A 25093-nucleotide genomic window follows, 5' to 3' on the forward strand; every position below is an offset into this window, starting at 1 on the left:
GCTACACCGGGAGGAGCATGAAAACACATTCCAAGAATAAATCTGTATTTTGAGGAAGCTGAGGTCACAAGACTCTTGCCTTCTTTTCTTCAAGTTTCCTCACTAGCACTCAGAATTCTCACAACTCCGTTATCAATGTAGTCACTGTTGTGTTTGACAGTAAGGTGCGCTGTGACTTGCAGCTGAAAACATTTCCGGTATCGACCTTCACACTGTTGACTGCGCTAGTCTAGCTATTACTTCCTTCTTCTCAGAAAACAGAGATCTGCATTGAGCCATCAGGCCTGTGCCTGTGATCTCAGCACTGAGGACGGTGAGCCGGGCATGCCGGCTTGAGAGCTGGGTCAGCCTAGGCTGCACAGTGAGCTTCTGACAAGTCTGGGCTATAGGGTGAGACAAAGAAAGGAAGGAAGGGAGGGTGGGAGGGAGGAAGAAAGGGAGGGAGGGAGGGAGGGAGGGAAGGAGGGAGAGGTGGCGAAGAAGGGGAAAGGAGGGAGGGAAGAAGAAAAACCCAGGGAAGATGAAAAAAGAAAAGAAAGAAGGGTGGGTGATTCGAGGCAACAGCAAAGGTTTAGAGATAAAACCATGCTGAGTGGTGGTAACACACACTTTAAATCCCAGCACTCGGGAGGCACTGGCAGATGGATCTCTCAGGATCGAGGCCAGCCTGGTCTACAGAGCAGGTTCCAGTACAGGACTACACAGAGAAACTGTCTCAGAAAACCAAAAATAAATAAATAAGTAAAATTACTTGTGAATGTGACTGATTAAGACTTTATTCCTCACTGTGACATCCCCGTGTTTAACCAAGAATCTGAGGGTTCAGGGAACCGTGTGCTTCGCACAGAGCTTCCGCCTTAGCATAAGTACTAAGATTGTATCAGCATCCTCTGCTTCCAGGAGCTGCAGGAGTTCATGTTGCTCCAGAACGTAATGGGGCGCTGCTCGCCCATACTGTGAACGCCAGTGAAGTGTGTGACTCTTTGAGAGAAGACAGCAAGATTACCAAGAAGGGGGAAAACAAGTAATAACTATCATATTCTAGAACTGAGAAGGAATTCAAATGATATTCAAAAAATAAAGAATGAGCTAATTCCACGTGAGGCACAGCAGACAGGAGCCCCAAGAGCCCACAAAACCAGGAAGTAGTGCAGGGCAAGAATGGCAGAGCACATGAAATACGGATGTGAAAACAAAAGTAAGGGCTACATGAGACGCTGTCTTAAAGTGGAAGCTCACCTTCAGACGACTGGAGTCCAGCCGCAGGGCTGTGAGTAACGGGTCCAAGGACTCAAACTCTGCAAGAACATGGCTGTAGGCTTCTGGTATCACGGGCACAGAAGTCATTTAGCCAGAAAGAGGAAGATTGTTCTGTAATAGGCACAGGATTTCTCTCTGAAAAGAAAAAAAGCCTGCAAAAATACAATTTTAAAATTGTAACATATTAATGTTACAATTAATATAATCAGTTATGCAGCATATATTAACATTCAACAGAAAAGACAACCTCCTCTGGAAGTTGGGGATGGGAGACACACGTAGGTACCAATTATATGCAAAGGATCATTCACGCTGTGTCATTCCTTGACTCTCAGGAGTCCCTTCATAGTCCTATCCCACTGTACCACGGAACAATTTACATAAGAAAGATGGACAGAGTAAGACTTAGAGGAAAACCAACCAAGCTCCTCAGAGGTAAAGTAGCAATCCCACTGTGTTTCTTTGTGTCATAAATGATCAGTGTACAGCTTTAAGTAAGAGGCAACCGCTGTAAGGCCCTCAAATGATAAAGTCCCACCATCACACCCTCATTATCTGCCAACAATTGCACAACGCTCAACAGGAAGAAGCCTCTGGATCTTTCTCTCTAGTCTAGCTAAAGTTATGTACGCCAAAGGGGCGAATGTACCTACTGAGAACTGAGGAACAGAGAGTTGGACCTTAAAGAGTAAGGGCTTGGGGCTGGGGACTTGGCTCAGCGGTAGAGCGCTTGCCTAGCAAGCGCAAGGCCCTGGGTTCGGTCCCCAGCTCCGGAAAAAAGGAAAAGAGGAAAAAAAAAAAAAGTAAGGGCTTGGGGTTGGGGATTTGGCTCAGCGGTAGAGCGCTTGCCTAGCGAGTGCAAGGCCCTGGGTTCGGTCCCCAGCTCCTAAAAAAAGAAAAAAGAGGGGTTGGGGATTTAGCTCAGTGGTAGAGCGCTTGCCTAGCAAGCGCAAGGCCCTGGGTTCGGTCCCCAGCTCCGGAAAAAAAAAAAAAAAAAAAAAAAAGAAAAAAGAAAAAGAAAAAAAAAAGTTCTCTGAATTACACACACATATTCTATGGCACTCACACTTATTCATATACATATAAATTTTAAATAATTAGCTAATTAAGAATAAAGGCTTTAACAAAAGAAACCAAAGAGGAATGAGTAAGCTAAGACTATAAGGCAATAAATGCCACATAAAACATTGTATCTGTTCAACTGCTCTCAAATACACTATTTTTGGGAGGCAGGGTGGTCAAATGTCACCAATTTCCATGAAAAAAAAAGAGAAAAGAAGTTGGTGACCTTGCTGGTCTTTGTCAGACTCATAGATGTTCAGGTCATCTTTTATATGGGCAAAAACCATATGCATGCCATCCAATGAGTCTTGGCAGTGCACATAACAAACAAGAAAGCACTTGGTGTTCGGTCCAGCATTTTCCATAAACATGATGCTAGGACCAACAGGCTTCAAGTTGAGATTCCCATCATCCTCATGAGATTTTACTCCACAGATGGACTTGTCACAAGTGTCATGATGGTATATGATGTCATCACTCAAGGCTCAAGTCCTGGTTTAATTCTGTGAAAGCAGGAACCCTCATAATCAAATCACTTCAGTGATCAGAACGCAAGTTTTCTGCTGTCTTTTGAACTTTACCTGGAAACAGCTTGAAAGAAATGGACCCTAAAGGGGTCTTGCCCTCAATGGCAATGAACACAGTGGAGTTGACCACAGAGCTAATGTCAAGCAGCTTCAAAACCTTCTACTCCCTAATTCTAACTTCCCAATCTTCTGCTACCTACCAAGTGAGTGAAGAAGAGGGGGAGGAGAAGCAGCAGCAGGAGCAGCGTCTGGGAGATGACACTGGGTAAAGAGCTTGATGCATAAACATGAGGTCCCGTGTTTATTGCATCTCCAGCACACACAGAGAAGCCAGGCATGGAAGGACATTAAGGGAGACATGTGATGATCTCCTTCTTGGCCTCCACATGCACATGGGCATAGGTGTCCCCACACACATTCACACAAAAATAAAAACAATTAAAGATTCTAAAGCAAACAGATACCATGGAAAAAAATCAGAAGCGTCTGTTTTTATTTTTTCTGTGATTTGTGTTTCTGACACTGTTTTAGAAGCACATTCATTCAGCAGATAACGTACTAAGCTTCGCTCATGTGCTGGGCATTGTTCTAGAGATAACAACGGAAGACAAAGCAAAGTCCTAATCTCAGAGCACACCTTCCAGGGGTAAAGCCCAGAGACATGTGGAGGTTTGTTTTTCTTATTCTTGTGGCGTTAAGAGAATAAAACCCAAGATCTTTATAAACTGAGCCTGTGTTCTACCACGGAATGTGTCCCTGCCCTTCTCTGTGACTTTTTTTATTATATACATATAATACAACTTTATTCTCTGCTAGTAATGTATCCTTAGTATAACTTGACCTCTGTAAGAATTGTATTCTAAAACAAGCCAAAAATAAACAAACTAAAAACCAAAAAACTTAGCATGACTACATTCAAAATATTTAACAACTCCTTATCCAAGAAAACTCCTTATCTCAGTCACTTCCTTTCTTGAGGTAGTTAGTGAAATAATAGTAACAGTCATGAAGCTGTGATAAGTAAAAGAATCCCGGAAATTGGGCTGAAGAGAGCAGTCAGTGGTTAAGAGCACTGACTGCTCTTCCTGAGGTCCTGAGTTCAAATCCCAGCAACCACATGGTGGCTCACAACCATCTATAATGAGATCTGATGCCCTCTTCTGGTGTGTCTGAAGACAGCTACAGTGTACTTATATATAATAAATAAGTAAATTTAAAAAAAAAAAAAAAGAATCCCGGAAATCAATTCTAGTCAAAAAGAACATCACCAATACAACACACATATACAAACACACACAAAATTCTCATAAAGGATAACAGTAAGTCAAAGAAAACCACAGGAAAAAAAACCCTAAAAGAAGTACCAGTACTCCCAGGCCATCTTTTATCAGGAGGAAAAGGGGAAAGGGTAGCAGGCAGAGCTCAAACAGCAGAAACAGAAAAGTGCTGAATGTAGTTGGAGAATTAGTCCTCGGAGTTTAGTCCTTGGTTAAATATAAAATGCAAATTTGGGGCAAGGTACAAAGCACTTCTAACTCTAAACCAAGGAACCTAAACTCAAGTTGGTAGGTCACAGAAGGATTCAGTGCGGAAAGTTTGTCCATGTTCTGTAAAGTGCTATGGGCAGATGCTAGGAAACACAGATTTTAAAGTGCAGAGTGATAAATCAGTGAAGGTCAAGCCTTCCAGAAAATCTGTGGGAAGAAGCCTCTCTCTTGACATTCTCAATAGGAAACTTAAAACTGACTTCTAACTAGTAGTAGCTAAAACAAAAAACAAAACAAAAAACAAAAAACCCAGCTTCCTTTTCCATACAATGTGATCTCATCTTTACTTCCTTTTTAAGCTTCATCTCCCATCTTACCCTTCTCCTGCTATTCACCTATCCTGAACTCTTCCCTTCCTCTTTCTGTACATACATGTGAACTTCTGTAGCTTTAATTACGAGGTTCATTAAATATTCTTTTTTTTTTTTGGTTCTTTTTTTCGGAGCTGGGGACCGAACCCAGGGCCTTGTGCTTCCTAGGCAAGCACTCTACCGCTGAGCTAAATCCCCAGCCCTCATTAAATATTCTTAACCCAATAAGCTCTGCTTTTCTAAAAAGCTGAGATTAAACGTTACTTCTGTGTGCTGTCAGGAAAAAAAATTAAAGAACACTAGCCTCTTAGAAGATGGGAAATCAGTGAACATCTACCATCTTTTTATAAGGTTGGTTTTCCCAAGAGTCACAACGCTCCCCACACCCAAAAAGAAGTCTTGAAAGTAGAATACACGAAAGAAAACATAAAGGAAAAGGGGAAAAAATGCCCAAGAGATGGTTTATTGCTGTGCCTGGTAACACAACTTAGGGCCCAAGAACTCACAAAAAGATGCAAGGAGAGAACCAATTAAAAAAAGCCATGCCACCTCCTCCCCCAATAATAAATGAAAGTAGAATACATGTAAGATCGTCATTTTTTCCACTTCCCGAGATTTTTTTATGATAATTCAAGAGTGGTAGACAGTGATTGCTGCTCACTAAGCCAAAGCAAACCATGGTGTATCGAGTCCCACAAGGTATGTGAAAGGAAAGACTCGAAAGACACAAAGTAACAAAAATTGAAGAAATTTTGCAAAGGGAAATCAATATTTTATTTCCATATTAGAACTCTACCTCATTCATTCATTCATTCATTCATTCATTCATTGTTCCAAGTGCCTACCGTGTTTTAGGCCCTGGAGGTTCTGCTGGAGATGAAGAAAGAGCAGAACAAGTCCCTTACCACAAGAAGCTCCTGTCAATCACAACTAACTTTTAAACCGCCCTAACTGTAAACCGCAGCTGTCGCTCTGGAGAAGTCCAGGAAGCAGATTTTCCAAGCCAGGATCATAGAACCGCAAACTGACTAGTGATCGCTTTCCTTAGCAGGCTCCACAGACTCTCAACATGCCTTGACAGCGGAACCTGAACTTCAGACACACTATCGCTCCTCCCTCCCTTGATGACGTCATCCAGAGGCGCCAGGAATCGGGAAAGCGCTGTTAACGGCACTTCCTTGTCACGTGACGGTCACGCCCCTCCCCCGCGCGTGCTCCCTCCCCCTCCGGCCGCGGTCGCGATTACGCTCCCTGCGGCCTGCAGTCAGAGAACCGACTCGGGCCGAGGACGCATCATCGATCCGGACCGGATGCTCTCTAGGGAGAAAGGCGAGCCAAACTGAATCCCGAAACTCTCCGCCACTCGAGACCGAAGAGGAGAAACAAAACAGGCGGGAACCGGTGGGGGAGGGCGGGAGCTAGCGGAAGGTGTCATGGCGGCCACAGTGGTGGTCACGTGCCCCGGAGGCCCGCCCTGTCATTTCCGGTCACGTGCCCTCAGCGCCCTCGCAGCCAGCGATGGAGGCGAGACCCCCCGGCAACAGAGGCGGTGGCGACGGCTGCGGCCGCAGGGTTTCACCCTCCTCCGTGCAGCGGCTGTGAGAAGCTCGGCGGAGCCAGATCCGACAGGACGCGGTTCACGCACCCCAGGCCGGAGACAGTAGCTCCCACCTGGTAAGTTCAGACCGAAGAATGGGGTTGAGCTGGCAGTGAGGGTCTGACAGGCCCCGGGGGTGCGGGGCAGCGCGGATTGAGCTCTTCGCTGTAGTAGTCTCCACGACCCTTACAAACTGGCTGTGTGGTTTGCCCTTCTTATCCCGAAATGGGAAGGAGGTGCCCTGACCCTTAATCTACTGCCTAAAGGCATTCCGTTCTTCCGCGGGGAGGAACTAGAATCAGACTCACCTGAGAACGAAGGAAGTGAGGTTTCTCCGAGACACCGAGGCCCTTCCCGTTAGGAAGTCTGCCTTGGAGAGTCTTTCGACTCCTGTAAAAGAAGCCCTCTAACCTTGGTGGCCTCGTGCATTTTGCTTGCACCTGTCATCCTGCTCTTCAAACTGTTATTAAAGCTTGAGCCACACACCCAGTTTTAGTTATGACCAGTTTGACAGTCTTGTAATGTAAAGCGGACACAATACATGTAAATATGTGATTACTTTTCTTTCTAAGATCTCCAGTATTCTTAGAAGCTAAATTAATGTGAAATTGACCCTTACATGCCCATTTTACCATCTGTAAAACAAGGGTGGGAGAAAGATGTTAAAACTTATGCCCAGGGCTACAGTGAGATGGCTCAACTGGTAAAGGTACTTGCTGCCAAACCTGAGTTCCATCTCTGGGACCCACGTGGTGGAAGGAGAGAACCAATTTCCGGAAGTTGTGTCCTCACTTATACACAGTTTAATTTGGGGGTCTTGTTTGTTTTTGTTTTTCGTAGTTGGTTTGGCTGACTTTTGTTGTTGCTCATTTAAAGACTCCAGTTTAAAATACCGTAAAACAGGTTTGAGAGTCTGGAATGCAGCTCAAAGCTAAGAGTTCTTGCTAGGCCCTGTAAGATCCTGGGTTTCATTTCCAGAGATGACCCCCCCAAAAAAATAATAATAATAATACAAGACTGTAAGTACAGCTCAATGTAGATTGCTTGGTAAGCATGCAGGCCTGGGAACAGAAAATTGACTTGAAACACACTAAGGGCTTGGCTCCAATCAATATCCAGACTTGTGACTTCCTTTTCCTTCCTTTCATTCCTCTCCTGACCCTCCACTCTCCACAAGTTTTCTCTGTGTAACAGTCCTAGCTGTCCTGGAACTCTTTTTTTGTAGCCCAGGCTGGCCTTGACACACAGAGATCAATTGCCTCTTGAATTCGAAGGTTAAAGGTGTGCGTTACCACACCTAGCCCCAGACTAGTGGTTTCCTTTTTTTTTTTTTTAAGTTGGTTAATTTTATTAATGTACATTGGTGTTAGGCCTGCCCATATGTTTGCATAAGGTCAGATTCCCTAGAACTGGAATTAAAGTTGTGAACTGCCATGTGGGTGCTGGAAATTGAACCTTAGGTCCTATGGGAGAGTAGCCAGTGCTCTTAACACCAATGCTCTTAACCGCTGAGTCATCTCTTCAGCCCTAGTGGTTTTAAAGAAGCGAAACATTTTGCCCATGAATTTTTGCCTGAAATTCCAACATAAAAAAGCAACATGGAAGCTGGAAGTTGGTGGCACGTGCCTTTTTAATCCCAGCACTGGGGAGGCAGGGGAAGGCAGATTTCTGAATTGAGGGAGTTCCAGGACAGGCAGGTCAACACAGAGAAACTCTGTCTCAAAAAAAAAAAAGGCAACATGCTACTGTGAAGCAGAATTTAGGCGGGCCTTATTCCTGTCTTTTAAGGGCACCGAAAAACATTTTGAAAACAATTTCGAAAATTGCCAATAATTTATCAACCCTAAAATTCTGTTTCTCTTGTTTTTGGTTTTGTTGTTGTTTTGGTTTTTTTGTTTGTTTTAAGAGAGGGTTTCGCTGAGCAGCCTTGGCTCAATCTTGACCCAATCTGTAGACCAGGCTCACCTGGAACTCACAGGGATCCACCTCCCTCTGTCTTCCGAGTGCTCGTTTCAGAGATCATTTATTTCTATAACTCATTACCCTTTAAGATTCTTAAAAGCAGGGGCTGGGGATTTAGCTCAGTGGTAGAGCGCTTACCTAGGAAGCACAAGGCCCTGGGTTCGGTCCCCAGCTCCGAAAAAAAAGAACCAAAAAAAAAAAAAAAAAAAGATTCTTAAAAGCAAAACTAGTCACAAGAAGAGATAACAATGCAATATAACCTCTAGTGACATCCTAGTGCCTTTTGAAGACAACTCTGGAAAGAATTTTGAGCATATTAGCAGGGTTTTTGTTGTTGTTTGGTTTTGGTTTTAGGGGGTTTTTTGAGGCATGGTGTCCCCCCAGTGTAGCAAAAACTGGCCTTGAACTCATGGTAGCACCTGCCTCTACTTCTCAAGTGCTGGGATTACAGGCTTGAACCACCACACCCAGCTTAAATCATCTGCATTCAAAGGGAGAGATCATGTTCTATATTTCCTTGACCAACTGAACAATTCAACAAATTGAATTTGAGTCTCATAGTAAGTATAGCAGTCCAGATGTGAAAAAGCAATTTAAGAGCTGGCCTTGGTAGAGCACACTGTTAGTTCCAGCACTTGGAAGGCAGAAGCAGGTGACTCTCTTGAGCTTGCTGTTAGCCCTGTCTACATAGTAAGTTTCAGGCTAGCTAAGGCTACATAGTGAGACCTTATTTCAGAAAAGAAAAGAAAAGAAAAGAAAGGTGATTAAGGTGTTCTGAGTTCTTTAAAAATACTTGGAAGATTGTTACAGTTAAAAAGAAAAGTCAACTAAAAGTAATAAAAGCATTGGGTGTGGTGGTGGGTGCCTTTTGATCCCAGCATTTTTTAGGGTGCAGTTTTTATTAGTAGGTATTTGCTTATTTCCTTTTACAGTGTACTTTGTTTTCCTTAAAACTTTAGTGCAGAACCATCTTTACAGCTATAATAGTACATTTCAGTTTCCTTTTAATTTTTGTTTTATGTGTATGGATATCCCATACACCACTGTGAGCCTGGTGCCTGAGAAAGCCAGAAAAGAACCTCAGATCCCCTGGAACTGGAGTTCCAGCCACCATGTGGGTGTTGGCAGTCAAACCCAGAGCCTCGTCAAGAACAAGTGCTCTTAAGAGATAAGCCATCTATCCAACCCCTCGTTGGTCCCTTTTACATACTTTTCAAGGTTTTGTTCCCTGAATTGTTGCACTGATAAAAACATTGTGGGTTGCTTGATAGCAAGTAACGTTTAGAGCTTATTTTCTTTAAGGTGGGATCTTAGCATATATCTTAAGACTGCCCTTGAACTTGGCACTTCGATCTCTGCCTTTGATATCCTGAGCAGATGTCCATGTTTTATGCCAGAGATAAAGCTCACTCTTGCAAACCTCCCTTCCAGGAGCCGAGAGTGAAAAGGAGTTTATCTTTCTATATACTTGGAGAAAGAAGATAGGTAATGCAAATTCAGAGACAGTATATAAAGATTTCTGTTCGGCTGTTGGAAAGTTTTCCTAACATTTCTCTCTAGGGCAGAATCCAGCTGGGGGTATCTTTGTGGTCTATGAATGAAAAGCTATGATATCCTATAGTTGAGTTGAAGATAGATGTGAAAATGTTGCCTGTATCTTGGTGAGACCAAATTAATTTAATAAAGATTTTATTTAGATGTCACAAATACATATTAGGCCCTTCTGAGGAGTGTGCTGTGCTACTGGGTGCTATATTGTAATGAACACTACACATGGAGTCTTGGCCTTTGTGACCCTTACTGAGGGAGACATACATGTTTTTTTCACATATATGTTTAATGCTAGGAGAGATCCCATTGTTGTCAGTGTCATAATTTCCTGCTGTGGTTTTCAGTGTATCAGAAACCTCTGGAAGTCAAAAGAACTATTTGAAGTATGCATATATCCTTAACACCAAATTGGACTGCTGGTTCGGAGAAGCATGTAACAATGCCTAGTCCAGGATATCCTAAGTGCTAAGCCTTCACTCTTCAGCTCCGTCTCTAAGAAAAACACGGTGCTGTGAACCCAAACTGCGTCTGCTCTGCAGAGCTCAAATACCTCTAGTATGACTCTGAGACTTCAAAACAAAAAGTAGTTAGTTTGTGGTGAAATTTTGAAGTATAGTGCTTATAGTTTTAAAAAGGAAAAAAAAATTTTGTCTTTGTAAAGTTTTTAGTCATGTCATTATATGGTTAAATATTAAGAGATATGTAGCACGTAACATGTTCACATATTTTCCTGAAAAGCAGTACATTTTTAATTTTGTAAATTTACTTACAAGATCTTGTTTTTTGGAGAAAAAATTTCCATGATTTATTATTATTGTTGTTGCTGTTGTTGTTGTTATTAAATGATTTTTTTCCTTTTATTAAAAATTTTTTTTCCCTTCACATAGTGTATTCTTACAGAGTTTTCCCTCCCTCTCTGTTCCTTCCAGTTCTCATCCAGATCCACTCCCTTTCTGTCTCATTAGAAAACAAACCAGCTTCTAAGGGATAGTAGTGAAATGAAATATAGTAAGATAAAACAAAACTAACAATTAGACAAGACAAACAGAAGGAAAAGAGCTCAAGAGAAAGCACAAGAAGCAAAGGCCCACACTCTCACACACTCAGGAATTCCATAAAGCACCACACTAGAAGGCGTAATATATTCAGAGGACCTGGTGTAGACCTGAGAAGCTCTTGTGTATGCTAAAGCTCTTGTGTATGCTGCCTTAGTGAGAATTACTTAAAAACTAAATTCAAGTTGTGGTAAGTGCTATGAAGAGAATATTAGAAGACAGTAATGACTTCAGAGACTAAAATCCACTGCAAAAAAAAAAAAAGACTGAAAACCAGTTGAGAGGAGAGAGAAAAATGTATCAAGTCTGAGAACAAAGACATATACATGCAGCTTCAGGCAAGGTCACAAACTAAAGGAATGCATTCATGCCTTTCCTAGGGGATCTTATTGTTTAAAGAAGTCTTGTGACAGATAATTCATAAAATAATGCATCTCTTCATTGACCAGATGGAATTTAAAGTGGCCTACAGCAATATTTTTCATAAAAGAAACACTATAGCCCTTACAGAATTCTATGGGAAGAGCCCAAGAAAACCCCTCCAAGAAGTCTGAAAATCACAGAAACCATTGTAAAGTGGCCCCAGTGCTTCTGTTCGCTTTCCTAAATGTATTCTCTTTACAGTTCACAAGGATAGTACAGATGACCAGAGAAACTTGGCAGCAAATTATTTGAGACAGTTGACAGTGTACCCACTGTTCAATTTTTTTTTTTTTTTTTTTTTGTCTTTTTAAAAGTTTTAATGGAAGAGAGGGAGGATTAACCCAAGACCTAGAGAAAGTTGGGCCAGTATCCAGTCTCTAAGCTGCATCTCAGTCCTGCCCTAAATTTTGTGGAAATGGTTTCTGTGTTTCGTAGGAAGGACCATCGTTAAGTACTAAAAGTCAGTCCTATTATGTAGTGAACTCTTCACTTTCCAGGTTCTGTCTGTCACCCATTTGCTTCTTTGCCTTCCCCACTCAGAGATGCTTCTGTTATTTCCCGTTCAGTTCACTGGAAGCTTGTACTGTAGGTGTCTTTGCTGGGCCATTGTGTGTGTGTATGGGGGTGGGGGGGAGATGCAGCACACCATTAATCTCAGCACTCTGGAGGCAGAGGAAAGCAGATCTCTGAGAGTTCAAAGCCAGCCTGGTCTACATTGTAATTTCAAGACAGCCAGGGCCACACAGAGAGGCCCTGTCTCATGGAGGTGGGGGGTGGGAGGGTTAACAGTTCCATAAATATTATAAAGCTAATATTTATGAATAAATTTTAAATTTTACTCTTGCAGAATTATAAGTAGCTAACAGTGTTTTAGTTCTTACCCAAATGTACTGTACATTTGATTTTATAGAGAATCAACTATTAAGGTTTTTTTGTTTAGTTTTTTGTTTTTTAAATCCCTTTGAGCCAAGGTTTCCCTATATGTAACCCTTAAAACTCAATAAATAGAACAGACTGACCAGGAACTTGCAGCCATAGTTTTGCCTCTGCCTCCTATGTGCTGGTCATTTTTAGTCTGTGGATGCATGTGTGCACACAAAGCATTGCTTACCTAGAAGTCATAGGACAACTTGTCAGAAACAGTTCTTTGCTGTCATCTTATGGGATCCAGGGATTAAATCGAGGTCATCAGCTCATTCAGTGCAAAAATACATTTATTGTAGATAATCAGGGAAGAAATAAATCAACTTGTTGCCTGTCCTAGTCATACTTGCATACATACATGGCATATGTAGTTAACTCTCATGTCGACCTGACCCAGACAGAAACCTAGTTCTACTTAATCGATCCTTGACAAAAGCATAATACCTGTAAGGGCAACTATATTATCTGTCATCACTTTCTCTTCAAGATATCCCTCCCCCAGGGTTGGGGATTTAGCTCAGTGGTAGAGCGCTTGGCTAGCAAGTGCAAGCCCTGGGTTCGGTCCCCAGGTCCGAAAAAAAGAACCAAAAAAAAAAAAAAAAGAAAGAAAGAAAGATATCCCTTCCCCTACCCCCTGAAACAAACAGGGTCTTACTGTATCACAGTGGCTTTGAACTCCTGCCTTATACTCCTAAGTACTGTGATTACAGACATCACGTAGCACACCATTTTGATTCCTATACTAAAAGTGGGATAATACCAAATCAGGAATTAGTTGCTTAAGAAAAGAAAGAATTGACTAGAAATAAGTCGGTATTCATAGGTAGTAGGAATGTTCCAGAAATGTTCCATGTGGTTTAGGTTATGGTGTGTGGGCTTACACTGACTGTTTTAAAAATAGTCATTATGCTTTTTGTTGGTTTGTTAATTATACTTTTTTTTTTCTTTTTTTCAGAGCTGGGGACCGAACCCAGGGCCTTGCGCTTGCTAGACAAGCGCTCTACCACTGAGCTAAATCCCCAACCCCTGTTAATTATACTTTAAAAAAAATTACAGGAGTTGGGGATTTGGCTCAGTGGTAGAGCGCTGTTCGGTCCCCAGCTCCGAAAAAAAAAGAAAAGAAAAAAAAAATTACAGGTGCTTTGTCTCTGTGTATGTATGTGTACCACAGGCATGCTATGCCTGCAGAAGCCAGAAGAGGATGTTGTATTCCCTCAAACTTGAGTTACAAGTGGCTGTGAACTACCATGTAGATCCTAGAAATGGAAGCTGGGTCCTCAGTAAAGAGCAGCATGTGCTCTTAACTTCTAAGCCATCTCTCCAGCCCCTATACTTCTATTTTTTGTTTGTTTGTTCATTTGTTTACTTCAACCCACATTGATATGGTTGATTTGTTTTTCTTCCCTTCTTACCCACTTCCCACCCCCACCCCACCCCCATCAGCACCTTATAGCCATCATGGCAACTTCATCAGAAGAAGTATTGCTGATTGTGAAGAAGGTTCGTCAGAAGAAGCAGGATGGAGCACTATACCTCATGGCAGAAAGAATTGCTTGGGCACCTGAAGGCAAAGACAGATTTACAATCAGCCATATGTATGCAGATATTAAATGTAAGTCATACGTACTACGTCTAATGTTGGTTTTGTATTTTATATTAGAATAACACATAGTGGTAGTTATAAAATAGGATCATCAACTGTGCAGCGGGGCATTGCAGGTTTACATAGTGTGAACTAGTTTCATCTAAACTATTGGTTTGGAAGCATCATCTTTACAGTCAGAATATCATCTGTTTAAGGTTTATAAAATCTGTCTAGATGAGTTGGGTAAGGTGGCACATTGTTATAATCTCAACACTAGCAAGACAGCAGAGTCAGTGGGATCATCAGAAATCAGTTTATGTTATAGTGAGAGCTCTGTACCTATGCCTCACTGCCTATTGGAACAAAGCCCTCCATCTCTGTTAGGTGAGAAAGGAAAAGCATTGTTGCCTTGATGGCCATTTGCTAACTACATAGAATCCGGGCTTGGAGCGCTGGCTCAGATGTTAAAAGAGTATTTGCTTTTCTTTCTTTTTTTTTTTTTTTTTTTCCTCTTTTCTTTTTTTCGGAGCTGGGGATCGAACCCAGGGCCTTGCGCTCGCTAGGCAAGTGCTCTACCGCTGAGCTAAATCCCCAACCCCAGTATTTGCTTTTCTTAAAGAAAACCCCATGCCATCACCCATTTGTAACTCCAGTTCTGGGGCAGGGGATCCAACACCCTCTTCTGGCTTCCTTAGGCACCAGGCTATGCACATGGGGCACATACATACACGGAGGCAAAATGCATAAGGAAAACACAAGTTCTGCTATGAATGTATTTTAGCACTCTCAGTCTCAGGTGGTGGTGGTGGTGGTGGTGGTCACGATGATGATGAAAATCTTGAGGGACTGGTCATATAGCTCAGTAAGTAGGGAGCTTGTGTAACAAGTACACAGTCCTGAGTTTGGTCCCCAATACTACACAACCTAGTGTGGTGACACATCCTATAATCCTGGCAAGGTAGGTAAAGGAAAGAAGATCAAAAGATAAAGGTCATCCTTAGCTTCAAATAGAGTTTGAGAGCAGCCTGGACTACAGGAGACCCTGCCTCCAAAGAAAAAGGCCATAGATTGTGGCTCTGGCATATGCAATAGGTTTATATCAATTGCTCTCAATCCTTGGAGTTTGCTTAGAGACAGGTAAGTTTTTACATTGCTGAGGATCAGACAAGGTCCTCATAGGAGGTGAACAAGAGTTCCACTCATGAATCGCTACCAACTCCCAGGCTGTTCTTATTCATTCATTTTGTTTTGTTCAGTTTTGTTAATACAATTCTTGACAGTGTCATGCATGTATGTGATGTGCTCTGGTTATTTTCACTTTCATTCTCACTTACTGTTGTGGCAGCATCTCCTGTATCCCAAGTTAGACTTAAGCTTGTTAAGCCCAGGATGTCTGTGAAATTCTGATTGCCCTGCTGCCAACTTCCAAGTGCTAAGATTACATTGTAAATGTCCTCACCTAATTAGCTTCATGCTTGTCTTAGGCCAGAAAATAAGTCCAGAAGGAAAAGCTAAGATACAACTTCAGCTGGTCCTGCATGCAGGGGACACAACAAACTTCCATTTTTCCAACGAAAGCACAGCCGTGAAAGAGCGGGATGCAGTGAAGGACCTCCTTCAGCAGCTGCTGCCCAAGTTCAAGCGGAAAGCCAACAAAGAACTGGAGGAGAAGAACAGGTAAGAGTGGGGATCTGCTTCCCTGCTCTGCTAGTGGGTTTGGCAAGTCTCCTCCTGTAGGAAATGGGATTTGTGCTGTCAATGCCTCTGAGTCTCTGCTTTTGCCACTTGGTCACTCACTGTATGACCTTAGACAAACAAGACCATGCAACCTCAAAAGTTACTGCAAAAGGGCTGCCGTTTGATTGGGAGGCCTGACATTACAAAACACTTTAGTTCTTTGCTTTCTTTCTCCAGCTTTTTAATTACAGAGAAGATACTAAACTATTAAAAGAATGTTTGTGAATAGGAAACCAAGAATCTGTACTATATAGGGTTTCAGACTTTTGAGTCTCAACTCTACTTTGCAGAGGGTCTTTCTCTCTGTGTTCCTTGTTCTGTGTTTCTTAACTCCCATTGAAAGCCTTTCTTCAATGGCAAAATAGTAATAATCATAATTTTTAAAAAAGAAGCCATATTAGGGGTTGGGGATTTAGCTCAGTGGTAGAGCGCTTGCCTAGGAAGCACAAAGGCCCTGGGTTCGGTCCCCAGCTCCGAAAAAAAACCAAAAAAAGGGGAGGGGGGCTTGGGGATTTGGCTCAGTGGTAGAGCGCTTGCCTAGCAACTGCAAGGCCCTAGGTTCGGTCCCAGCTCCGAAAAAAAGAAGAAGAAGCCATACTGTAAAAGTATTGAGCTAGAGAAGCAATGGAGATTCCTAGTAGGAGATTATTTCATTAATAATACCTGTTTTGAGTTGTTACTTATAATTCCTTGTGCTTGTCAAAATGATAAATGAATACTGGGAACTCTGTCAGCCTTTTCTGTCCACCTTTATGTGTTGAAGAATATAGTACTGTTCAGATACAAAGTGGACTTTGTAGTGAAAGGATGCAGAGATGTATAAGACCAGTTCTTTGTATTAAAAAATGTAGTCTGCTTCTTCAAAGTTCCTTCCCTTTTTCTGTACTTCCATTTGTTACTCTAAAAATGATTTAATGAAATGACGTCTGTAGCTCAGTCGTCACAAAATGAAAGTTGTGTGAATGTCCCAGAAGTTTAATTATATTTACTCTATCACCAGAATGCTCCAAGAAGATCCTGTTTTATTCCAGCTCTATAAAGACCTTGTTGTGAGCCAAGTGATCAGTGCTGAGGAGTTCTGGGCCAACCGTTTAAATGTGAATGCAACAGAGAGCTCTACATCCAGTCACAAGCAGGATGTTGGCATTTCTGCAGCATTTCTGGTATGTGACCTTTCTAGATTTCTGAAGGGAAAAATAGGAAAACTCCAGTATTTTTGTAACAGGGACATTTAGGGATTGGGGGACCCTGTCTGTAATCCCGGCATTTAGGCAGAAGAGGCAGGAGGATCAGTGATTCAAGGCCAGTCTCAATGTCATAGTTATTTTTCTACAGTTATGATAAAATATCTTTAGTAAGGCAACTTGTAAGAGTTAAATTGAGGGGTTGGGGATTTAGCTCAGTGGTAGAGTGCTTGCCTAGCAAGCTCAAGGCCCTGGGTTCGATCCCCAGCTCCGAAAAGAAGAAAAGAAAAAAAAAAAGCGTTAAATTGAGTTTACAGTTCCAGGGGGTTGTAGTCTCTGATGGCAGCAGGCTGCTAGAGCAACAACTGAAAGCTGACATCTGTGGGTTTGGTGTGAGCCTTTTGAAACCTCAAAGCCCAACCACAGTGATACACTTGGTCCAGCAAAGCCATACCTCTTAGTCCTCCCCAAGCAACCACTACTTGGGAACCAAATATTCAAATGCCTGAGACTTGTGGGGCACATCTCATTCAGAACACCACACTCAGCTATGTCAGAATGTGTCTCAAAAGAAAAAAAAACTTGTGGATTTGGGGTGTGTGTGTGTGTAAACATAGGCACATGTGCATGGTATGCATATGGAAGTCAGAGGATAACTTGAGGTGTTTGTCCTTGACTTCTGCTTTGTTTGAGTCAAGTATCCTGTGGGTGCTCTCGGAATGTCCCTGCTCTCTGTCTCCATGCATTTGCTGCGCTAGGGTTACGCATGCATGCTCTACAGCGTCCAGCTTGTAGGTTCTGGGCAGCGATACTCAAGTCTTCCCTTGCTTTACCCACTGAGTTATCTTCACAGGCCAGAATGATTTATTTCTCTTGAAATTTTTGGCATTTTCTTTGACGTAATTTAGTGAAACTTGTCGTCATCAAGCATGTAGGGCAGACCTTTTAATCCTAGCACTCAGGAGGCAGAAGCAGGTGGATCTCTGAGTTCAGGGAAACTTGGTCTATATGTAAGTTCCAAGCCTCGGTACATGGTGAAATCTTGTCTGAAAAAGAAAATTTTGTTGTCAGTGGTTGGCATGGTCTTTTAATACAAGTAGTATCTTTACACACTGAGATGGGACCTTGCTGCGTAGCCGTGGTTGGCCTCACACTAGGGGCGATCTTCTGCCTCTGCTTCCAAGAGAAGAAAGATAACTCTGGTGCTTTTGTAAAGTGATTACTGTGCTTTACTCATAATACAGAGTTAAATGAACAGGGGCTACCACCATTTAGAAAAAATATTACTATAAAGCATATTTAATAAATTAAGGCTACCTTATCTGTTCGATTAGGAAATAACACTCCCCCCACCCCCACCCCGAGCTGGGGACCGAACCCAGGGCCTTGCACTTGCTAGGCAAGCGCTCTACCACTGCGCTAAATCCCCAACCCCAACACTTTTTTAATAGGAAAAGAATGAGAACAGCATGCTTATTCAACAAAGATTTGAATAGGAGGCCAGGAATGGTGGTAATCTAATCCCTGTACTTGGGAGGGCAGAGCAGGAGGATCTTGAGTTCAAGACTGTCTTGGGCTACATAAAATTCCAGCCTAACCTAGCTATATAGAATCCCCGTCTCAACAGACAAACTGAAAATTATGAGTAGCAGTTACATAAATTCAGTATGTTTCTGGCTGATTAATAAATTCTAAGTCAGGGGCTGGGGATTTAGCTCAGTGGTAGAGCGCTTGCCTAGGAAGCACAAGGCCCTGGGTTCGGTCCCCAGCTCCGAAAAAAAGACCAAAAAAAAAATAAATAAATAAATTCTAAGTCAAATTCATAAAGCCTTTTGTAAGGAAACCAGTAAGCTAATGTCCATTTAACTACCAGCCAAGGTTCACAGGTTTTGGCAACCAAATGAGTTCTGTTTTAAAACTGTGGTCCATTCTGATGTTAGCCACTCTTGAACATGTCTATTTGGTCAGTTCAGACTTCAAAAGAAGAAACAAGTCTCCTGGACTGTGATGAACAAGTCCACGTTTCTTTGTGGTCTGTCTCTGTATATGGTGAGGGGCCTGCTGTCTCTGCAGTGTGTTCAGAATCCATCGGTAACTTAGACGTACTCTCAGATAGCTAGCAGATGTTTGTAAATACATGTGTTTATGGTCTTTGTTTTAGGCTGATGTCCGTCCTCAAACAGATGGCTGTAATGGTCTGAGATATAATTTAACTTCTGATATCATTGAATCTATATTTAGGACCTATCCAGCAGGTAAGAAAAGTCAATTACTGATTTTGAACTTTAGTTGATTAAAGGAATTGTTTAGGCAAGTTCTATTTATTTATTATCAATGAAAGGTTTCTTTTAGTCCTATTTAAATGCAATAGAATATGTAAAAATATATTTTTTTTTCCCAGTTCCCAATATGGGTTCAGTAAGTACTGTATAGTCATTAGTTCATTTCATTAGGAAATGAGATTTTTTTATAGGAATAGAATGAGAAAAGTACTCGTTCAACAAAAATTTGAATAGGAGGCTAGGCATGGTAGTATGCACCGGTAATCTTTGTATTTGGGAGGCAGAGCAGCGAGATCTTGTGGTGCATGTGTCCACATACATGCATGTGATGGCTGTCATCTAATGAAAAAACTGCTACAAACTTCTCTGAGTGACTGGTTCTACCCTGCTCTGATTTCATCACTCAGAGGTGACCCGTGATCCTAGCCACTGTTTATACTCTTCTCACTAAACGGTGCTCCTTGAGCCAGATACTCTTGTCTAACAATGCTTGCTTGTTACTGTTAGATAGTGGTTCTCGACTGCCTAGTGACCATTTACTACAGTTCCTCAGGTTGTGACCCCAACCATAACATTATTTCATTGCTACTTCATAACTCTTGTTTTGTTTGCTACTCTGAATCACATTGTAAGTATCTGCTATGAGACTCCCCCAAAGGGATCACAGCCCACAGTCTGAGAGCTGCTGTTCTAGAGTATCAGCCCAGGCTGTAGTGTTTGCTATTCTAAGCTTCTTTCCATATACAGTTAATTATCATAAATATCTTATGAAGTAGATACTGTTAATATTTTTTTAAATAAGTAACCAAGGTACAAAGAAAATAACCTGTTGGCTGGGGATTTAGCTCAGTGGTAGAGTGCTTACCTAGGAAGCGCAAGGCCCTGGGTTCGGTCCCCAGCTCCGAAAAAAAGAACCAAAAAAAAAAAGAAAGAAAGAAAATAACCTGTTTCAGGGTCACCTAAGCAGTAAATGGCAGACCCAGTGTTTCTGAACGCTGATCACTAAACCAGAAGTTTCTAGAGAGTGGAGCTGTAGTGTTAGTGGTATGGAGAGTTTTATTCTACCACTAACAGAGCCTTGTATTAGTAAGGTTTGATTTCCAGGTTTGCTATTGAAAAAAAAATATGTGCAGTGTGAAATGGTGTCCATAGTTTGTGAGGATTCATAAATGATACCTTACCTAAATCTGATAAATTCTACTTCATGTTTATAATTCTATAGTGTATCAGGTAAGACTGTCATGAGAACCTTTAGTTTTTATCCAGTCACTAAGAACTGGAAATGGGAACTCAGTATATAAGACATCTTATGTGGACTTTTCCCTCCCACAGTAAAAATGAAATATGCAGAAACTGTACCACATAACATGACAGAAAAGGAGTTCTGGACACGATTTTTCCAGTCCCATTATTTTCACAGGGACCGACTAAATACAGGATCAAAGGACCTCTTTGCAGAATGTGCCAAAATAGATGAAAAGGGTAAGTGGCACTGACACTCACCTTGTTATTCCTGAGTGTCGGAGCTGTTCATAAATGTTTAAAATACATCTCAGAAAGATGAGCTTTAAACCTGTGTTTTCATTGATTTTTTTTTTCTAGGATTAAAAACAATGGTTTCATTAGGAGTAAAAAACCCAATGCTAGATTTGACAGCGTTGGAAGATAAACCATTAGACGAGGTAAGAATTAATAAAGGGACATAATGACAAAATGATCTTTTCCTGGTTTTCAGTGTTAATATGTATATGCCCTAAATTAGATACTCCACTTGCAATATCTGAAAATAAGCAGAATGCTTTTAAGTTCTCAGAAGTGCTTTTCAGTATGCAGTAGGCCCTGGGTTTGATTGCTATTTTGGTGATACTGTTAGGACCAGTAAGTTGGCTCAGTGGACATGCTTGCTTCACAACCCTGAGCACCTGAATTTGAGCCCCAGAACCTATAGTGATAGGAATGAACCAACTCCTAAAAGTTGTCCTGTGACCTCTACATGAGCACCAATGCTCATACATACATGTCATACATAACTGCTAAAATAAATAGCTTAACATTGCCTTAGAGAATTGAGTTCTCCAAGAGTTGCTTAGTGTTCTTAAGAGATCATTTTTAAGCTTTCCCATGAACAGGAACTGGACTCACCTCGTTCTAGTAAAATTTTATAATCTAAAGAAATGTGAGTGAGAATTAGTAAACAAGCATACATTTGTTGATTGTTTATCTACCAGCCTTTATTTGTTTTAACCCTTCCAGGCTATGATTCAGGCCTTCCAACTCATTTCTTTGGATACTAATTATGTAATAATGATCTCATATAGCCCTCCTCTAACTCCACAGGCCCTAAATCATTTACCAACTGTATGATAGTTATTTACTAATTAGATATTTCCTTCTTTTTCTTATGAAAAAATTTTTTGTAGTTTGCCTGCCTGTTGATCTGAATGTGTGCCATATGCATCCAAGTGCCCATGGATGTCAAAAGAGGGCATCAGATAGCTCCCCTGGAACAGAACTTAGAGTTACAAGTTGCCATATGGGTGTTGGGAACAGAGCCTGCTTGCTTTGCTAGTGCTCTGACCACTGAGCAATCCATCCAGTACCTCTGCTTAGATATGCAGAGTGGAACAAATCTTTGATGAGTCTCATAAACCCTGTTTGTGGCTCTTCCATTTTTTTTTCTTTTTAAGATTTATTCATTTATTTTATGTATGTGAGTACACCAGAAAAGGACATCAGATCCCATTACAGATGGTTGTGAGCCACCATGTGGTTGCTGGAAACTGAATTCAGGATCTCTGGAAGAGCAGTCAGTGCCCTTAACCACTGAGCCATCTCTCCAGTCCCCAGCTCTTCCATATTTTTAACATTTTAACATTTGCTTGGGTGGTGACTTTAAGCCATCTCCCCTCTAGTAATGTTGTTCATGTTCCCTCATAGCTCCTTTATTTCCTAACCTTGATGAACTGACTTACAAGGAAAGCCAGCCTCATGGCACCTACACTTTGCTAAGAACAGATTGATTGGCACTGTCAGATAAAGAGTGTAGTGTCTTTTTTTTTTTCCTGGAGGTAAAATTATGAAGCAAACAGAGGGTGGTGTGGATTTCTGCTGGGTTATCTATAGTTAGGCCTTAGAAATTGATTGCTTGGCTAAACTAAAAATATAATAAAACCAGAAGTTGAGTTTGTTCAGTGTGTGTGTATGCATATAAGTTCAGAGGCAGGACCACCATCGGTTATCGATTCTTGGCTTCTAGCCACCTTTTTTATTTTATGTTTCTTTAGACAGCTGTGTACATGGCTGTGATGAATTTTAGTTATATTCACTCCAACACCCTGCTGTCCCTCCTCTCCTTCCCAAAAGAAGACCATCTGTCCTGTTGTTTGTTAAGGTCCCTTTCATGTGCATGGGTAAGGGACCATGGACATGGGCAGCTTCTCAGTGACCTGAAAAAAGTGGCACTCCTTTCCCCAGGGGCAATTTACTATTGGTGGTCATGGGCTCTTTTCCTCTTCCGTGAGGTAGGGAATATTGGTGCCCAGTCTCATGCCACTCCTGTGCAGTAACTGAAAGACTGCAACAGTGGCCTCACTCTGTCCTGCAACCCTTCTGTTCTGTGCCCACTCTTCCACAGTGTTCCCTAAGCCTTAGAAGTGTGAAATAAATGTCCTATTTAGGACCAAGCTATCTTCTGTCCCTTATTTTCAGGACTCTGTGACCGCTGCCCTTCACAATAAGTTATACCTATGTATATATAACAATAATTATGAAGAAGGAGGTCATGAATTTGGAAGAGTGCCAGAAGGGGTATATGGGCGGTTTTGGATGGGTGAAGAGAAAGATTGTGTTTATATTGTAATCTCAAAAAAAAAAAAAAAAAAAAAAACATTTTTTTTTCTTGTTATTTGGGTTGTATCTTTTTTTCCCAAGACGGTTTTTCTGTAGACCTGGCCTCAAACTTACAGACCTGCCTGCCTCTCTGCCTCTTGAGTGCTGGGAAATAAAAGTGTTCCATCAAACCCAGCTTCTTAATTTTATATGATTTTCTTTAAGATTTATTTACTTTATGTATCTGAGTACGCTATAGCTATTTTCAGACTCACCAGAAGAGGGCATCAGATCCCATTACAGATGGTTGTGAGCCACCATGTGGTTGCTGGGAATTGGCTTAGGACCTCTGGAAAAACAGTCAGTGCTCTGAATTGCTGAGCCATCTCTCCAGCCCTATTTTTTACTTTCTTATGAAACTTCTTTGATGAAAGCTGTCAATACTGGTATATGGGTGTGAACACGTGATACTCAGAAAACAATTGAACTATATGTGCATTTAACAGGATGGGGGAAGTGGGTTCCCTGCTATGGACTTGTGATCACTAGCCACCATCTGTTAATCGGGCTTGCAGTACCAAGCACGCATACTTCCTGTAGATCAGTCCTGGAATCCAATCAGAAAGCAGTTAGTTACCCCCATATTACTGATGCCTTGTTACACCAATGGGCACATCTTACCAGGCTATTACTTGAGACCAGATCTTTGCTGACCATAGTCTATGCCAGATCTCATTGGGTAGTCTGCTGAATGGCAAGCAAACTGTAGGATTTCACCTACTTCCGTATCCCAGTACTGGGATTACAAGTATGTGTTCCCTATCTAGCTATCCAATCATGTATTTCATTTTGTTGTACAGGGCTATGGCATTTCCTCCGTGCCATCTACTTCCAATTCCAAATCCATAAAGGAGAATAGTAATGCTGCCATCATCAAAAGGTTTAACCACCACAGTGCCATGGTCCTGGCTGCTGGTCTCAGAAAACAGTTAAGTATGCATGTAGAAACTGTCCCTGGCCTTTTCAGGATAGCCAAGTGAAGGGTTCAGTTCAGCAGTTTTAACAAGAGCTTGTTTTCCCATTTCTTCTTCAGACAAGCACAAAATGGACAGAATGGTGAGCCCAGCAGCGTGGATGGAAATTCTGGAGATACAGACTGCTTTCAGCCAGCAGTCAAGAGGGTATGGGCATCAAAGCTAGGCCATTTGGGGATTATGTATCTCTGGGTATGAGGATCTAACTAAATTCTTCATACTGTTTGCTTCCTAGAGATGGTTTTGGTTTCTTAACGGAGATGGCAGAGCTGTTGCCCTCGCTGTAGAACATCATGAAACCCAGTGTAGACTTAAGCAGCTAACTTTCAGTTGACACAATTCTGATCAGTGTTTATTCAGCTTTTCCCTCCCTTTGTGCACATACACATCAGTGTGTGTGTGTGTGTGTGTGTGTGTGTGTGTGAGAGAGAGAGAGAGAGAGAGAGAGAGAGAGAGAGAAATATTGATTGATTCTATATTTTCTTTTTTTTTTTTTTTTTTTTTAAAGATTTATTTATTTATTATATATAAGTACACTGTAGCTGTCTTCAGATACACCAGAAGAGGGCATCAGATCTCTTTACAGATGGTTGTGAGCCACCATGTGGTTGCTGGGAATTGAACTCATGACCTCTGGAAGAGCAGTCGGGTGCTCTTAACCGCTGAGCCATCTCTCCAGCCCGATTCTATATTTTCTTAACTGGTATTTTGTAGATGAAAACATCTCTCTAAAAAGTCATTTGAGGAAGTGTAGATAGAAGTAGCTGCTTGCTGAACTTCATTTTTTTCTAAGTCTCTCTTCCCCATTTGTAGGAAGAATACACTTAGACACCTGACAGGCAGTACATATGTAAAGTTTAGAGGTTTACACTCTTCCATTTCTACACATTTAAGGAAAGGAGGGCGTGGTATGCAAAGATTTAGATGAGATAGTATAGCTTAGTGGAAATAGCTTACTGAAGAGTCACAGGTGCTGGGTTCAGTTCCCCGCACCAAACAATAAATTACAAAACAGTGTGACATACAGATGTGCCCCATCTTACAATTACTTATGTTTATGATAGCGTTATCGGACTTAAAACGCATTTCAATGTACAGTATTTTCAGCTTGTAATAGCAGGATATGTATGACCAATTTAAAATAGAGGATGTCTACATTCCTTCAAAAAGAGCTCACACCATCAGATACGGTAGTGTATACCCATAATCCTAGCCTTCAGCAGG

At 41.6% G+C, this 25093-nt stretch overlaps 2 protein-coding genes and 1 long non-coding RNA gene across 3 annotated transcripts in view; 2 read left to right on the top strand and 1 right to left on the bottom strand.

The window, feature by feature from the left end:
- Hps5 (HPS5, biogenesis of lysosomal organelles complex 2 subunit 2) overlaps positions 1-5735 on the bottom strand; it is a 39502-nt gene extending 33767 nt beyond the window's left edge. Inside the window, 2 exon segments of the mRNA NM_001135612.1 lie at positions 1240-1395; positions 5553-5735. Coding sequence (NP_001129084.1) covers positions 1240-1347 — 108 coding nt within the window. The 5' untranslated portion in view covers positions 1348-1395; positions 5553-5735.
- LOC134483108 (uncharacterized) lies at positions 244-755 on the top strand. Its single transcript, XR_015651528.1, has 2 exons — positions 244-390; positions 622-755. It is a non-coding gene; the product is annotated as an uncharacterized LOC134483108 (long non-coding RNA).
- A 471-nt stretch (positions 5736-6206) lies between the features above and the next one.
- The window catches only part of Gtf2h1 (general transcription factor IIH subunit 1), a 28156-nt gene continuing 9269 nt past the window's right edge, over positions 6207-25093 (top strand). The window contains 9 exon segments of the mRNA NM_001399644.1: positions 6207-6381; positions 13663-13831; positions 15289-15481; positions 16542-16704; positions 18887-18980; positions 20340-20489; positions 20610-20689; positions 23696-23823; positions 23929-24016. Of these exon segments, the coding sequence (NP_001386573.1) occupies positions 13678-13831; positions 15289-15481; positions 16542-16704; positions 18887-18980; positions 20340-20489; positions 20610-20689; positions 23696-23823; positions 23929-24016 (1050 nt within the window). The 5' untranslated portion in view covers positions 6207-6381; positions 13663-13677.

Source organism: Rattus norvegicus, chromosome 1 (genome assembly GCF_021556685.1).
Source record: "Rattus norvegicus strain SHRSP/BbbUtx chromosome 1, alternate assembly SHRSP_T2T, whole genome shotgun sequence".
NCBI classification, from domain to species: domain Eukaryota; kingdom Metazoa; phylum Chordata; class Mammalia; order Rodentia; family Muridae; genus Rattus; species Rattus norvegicus.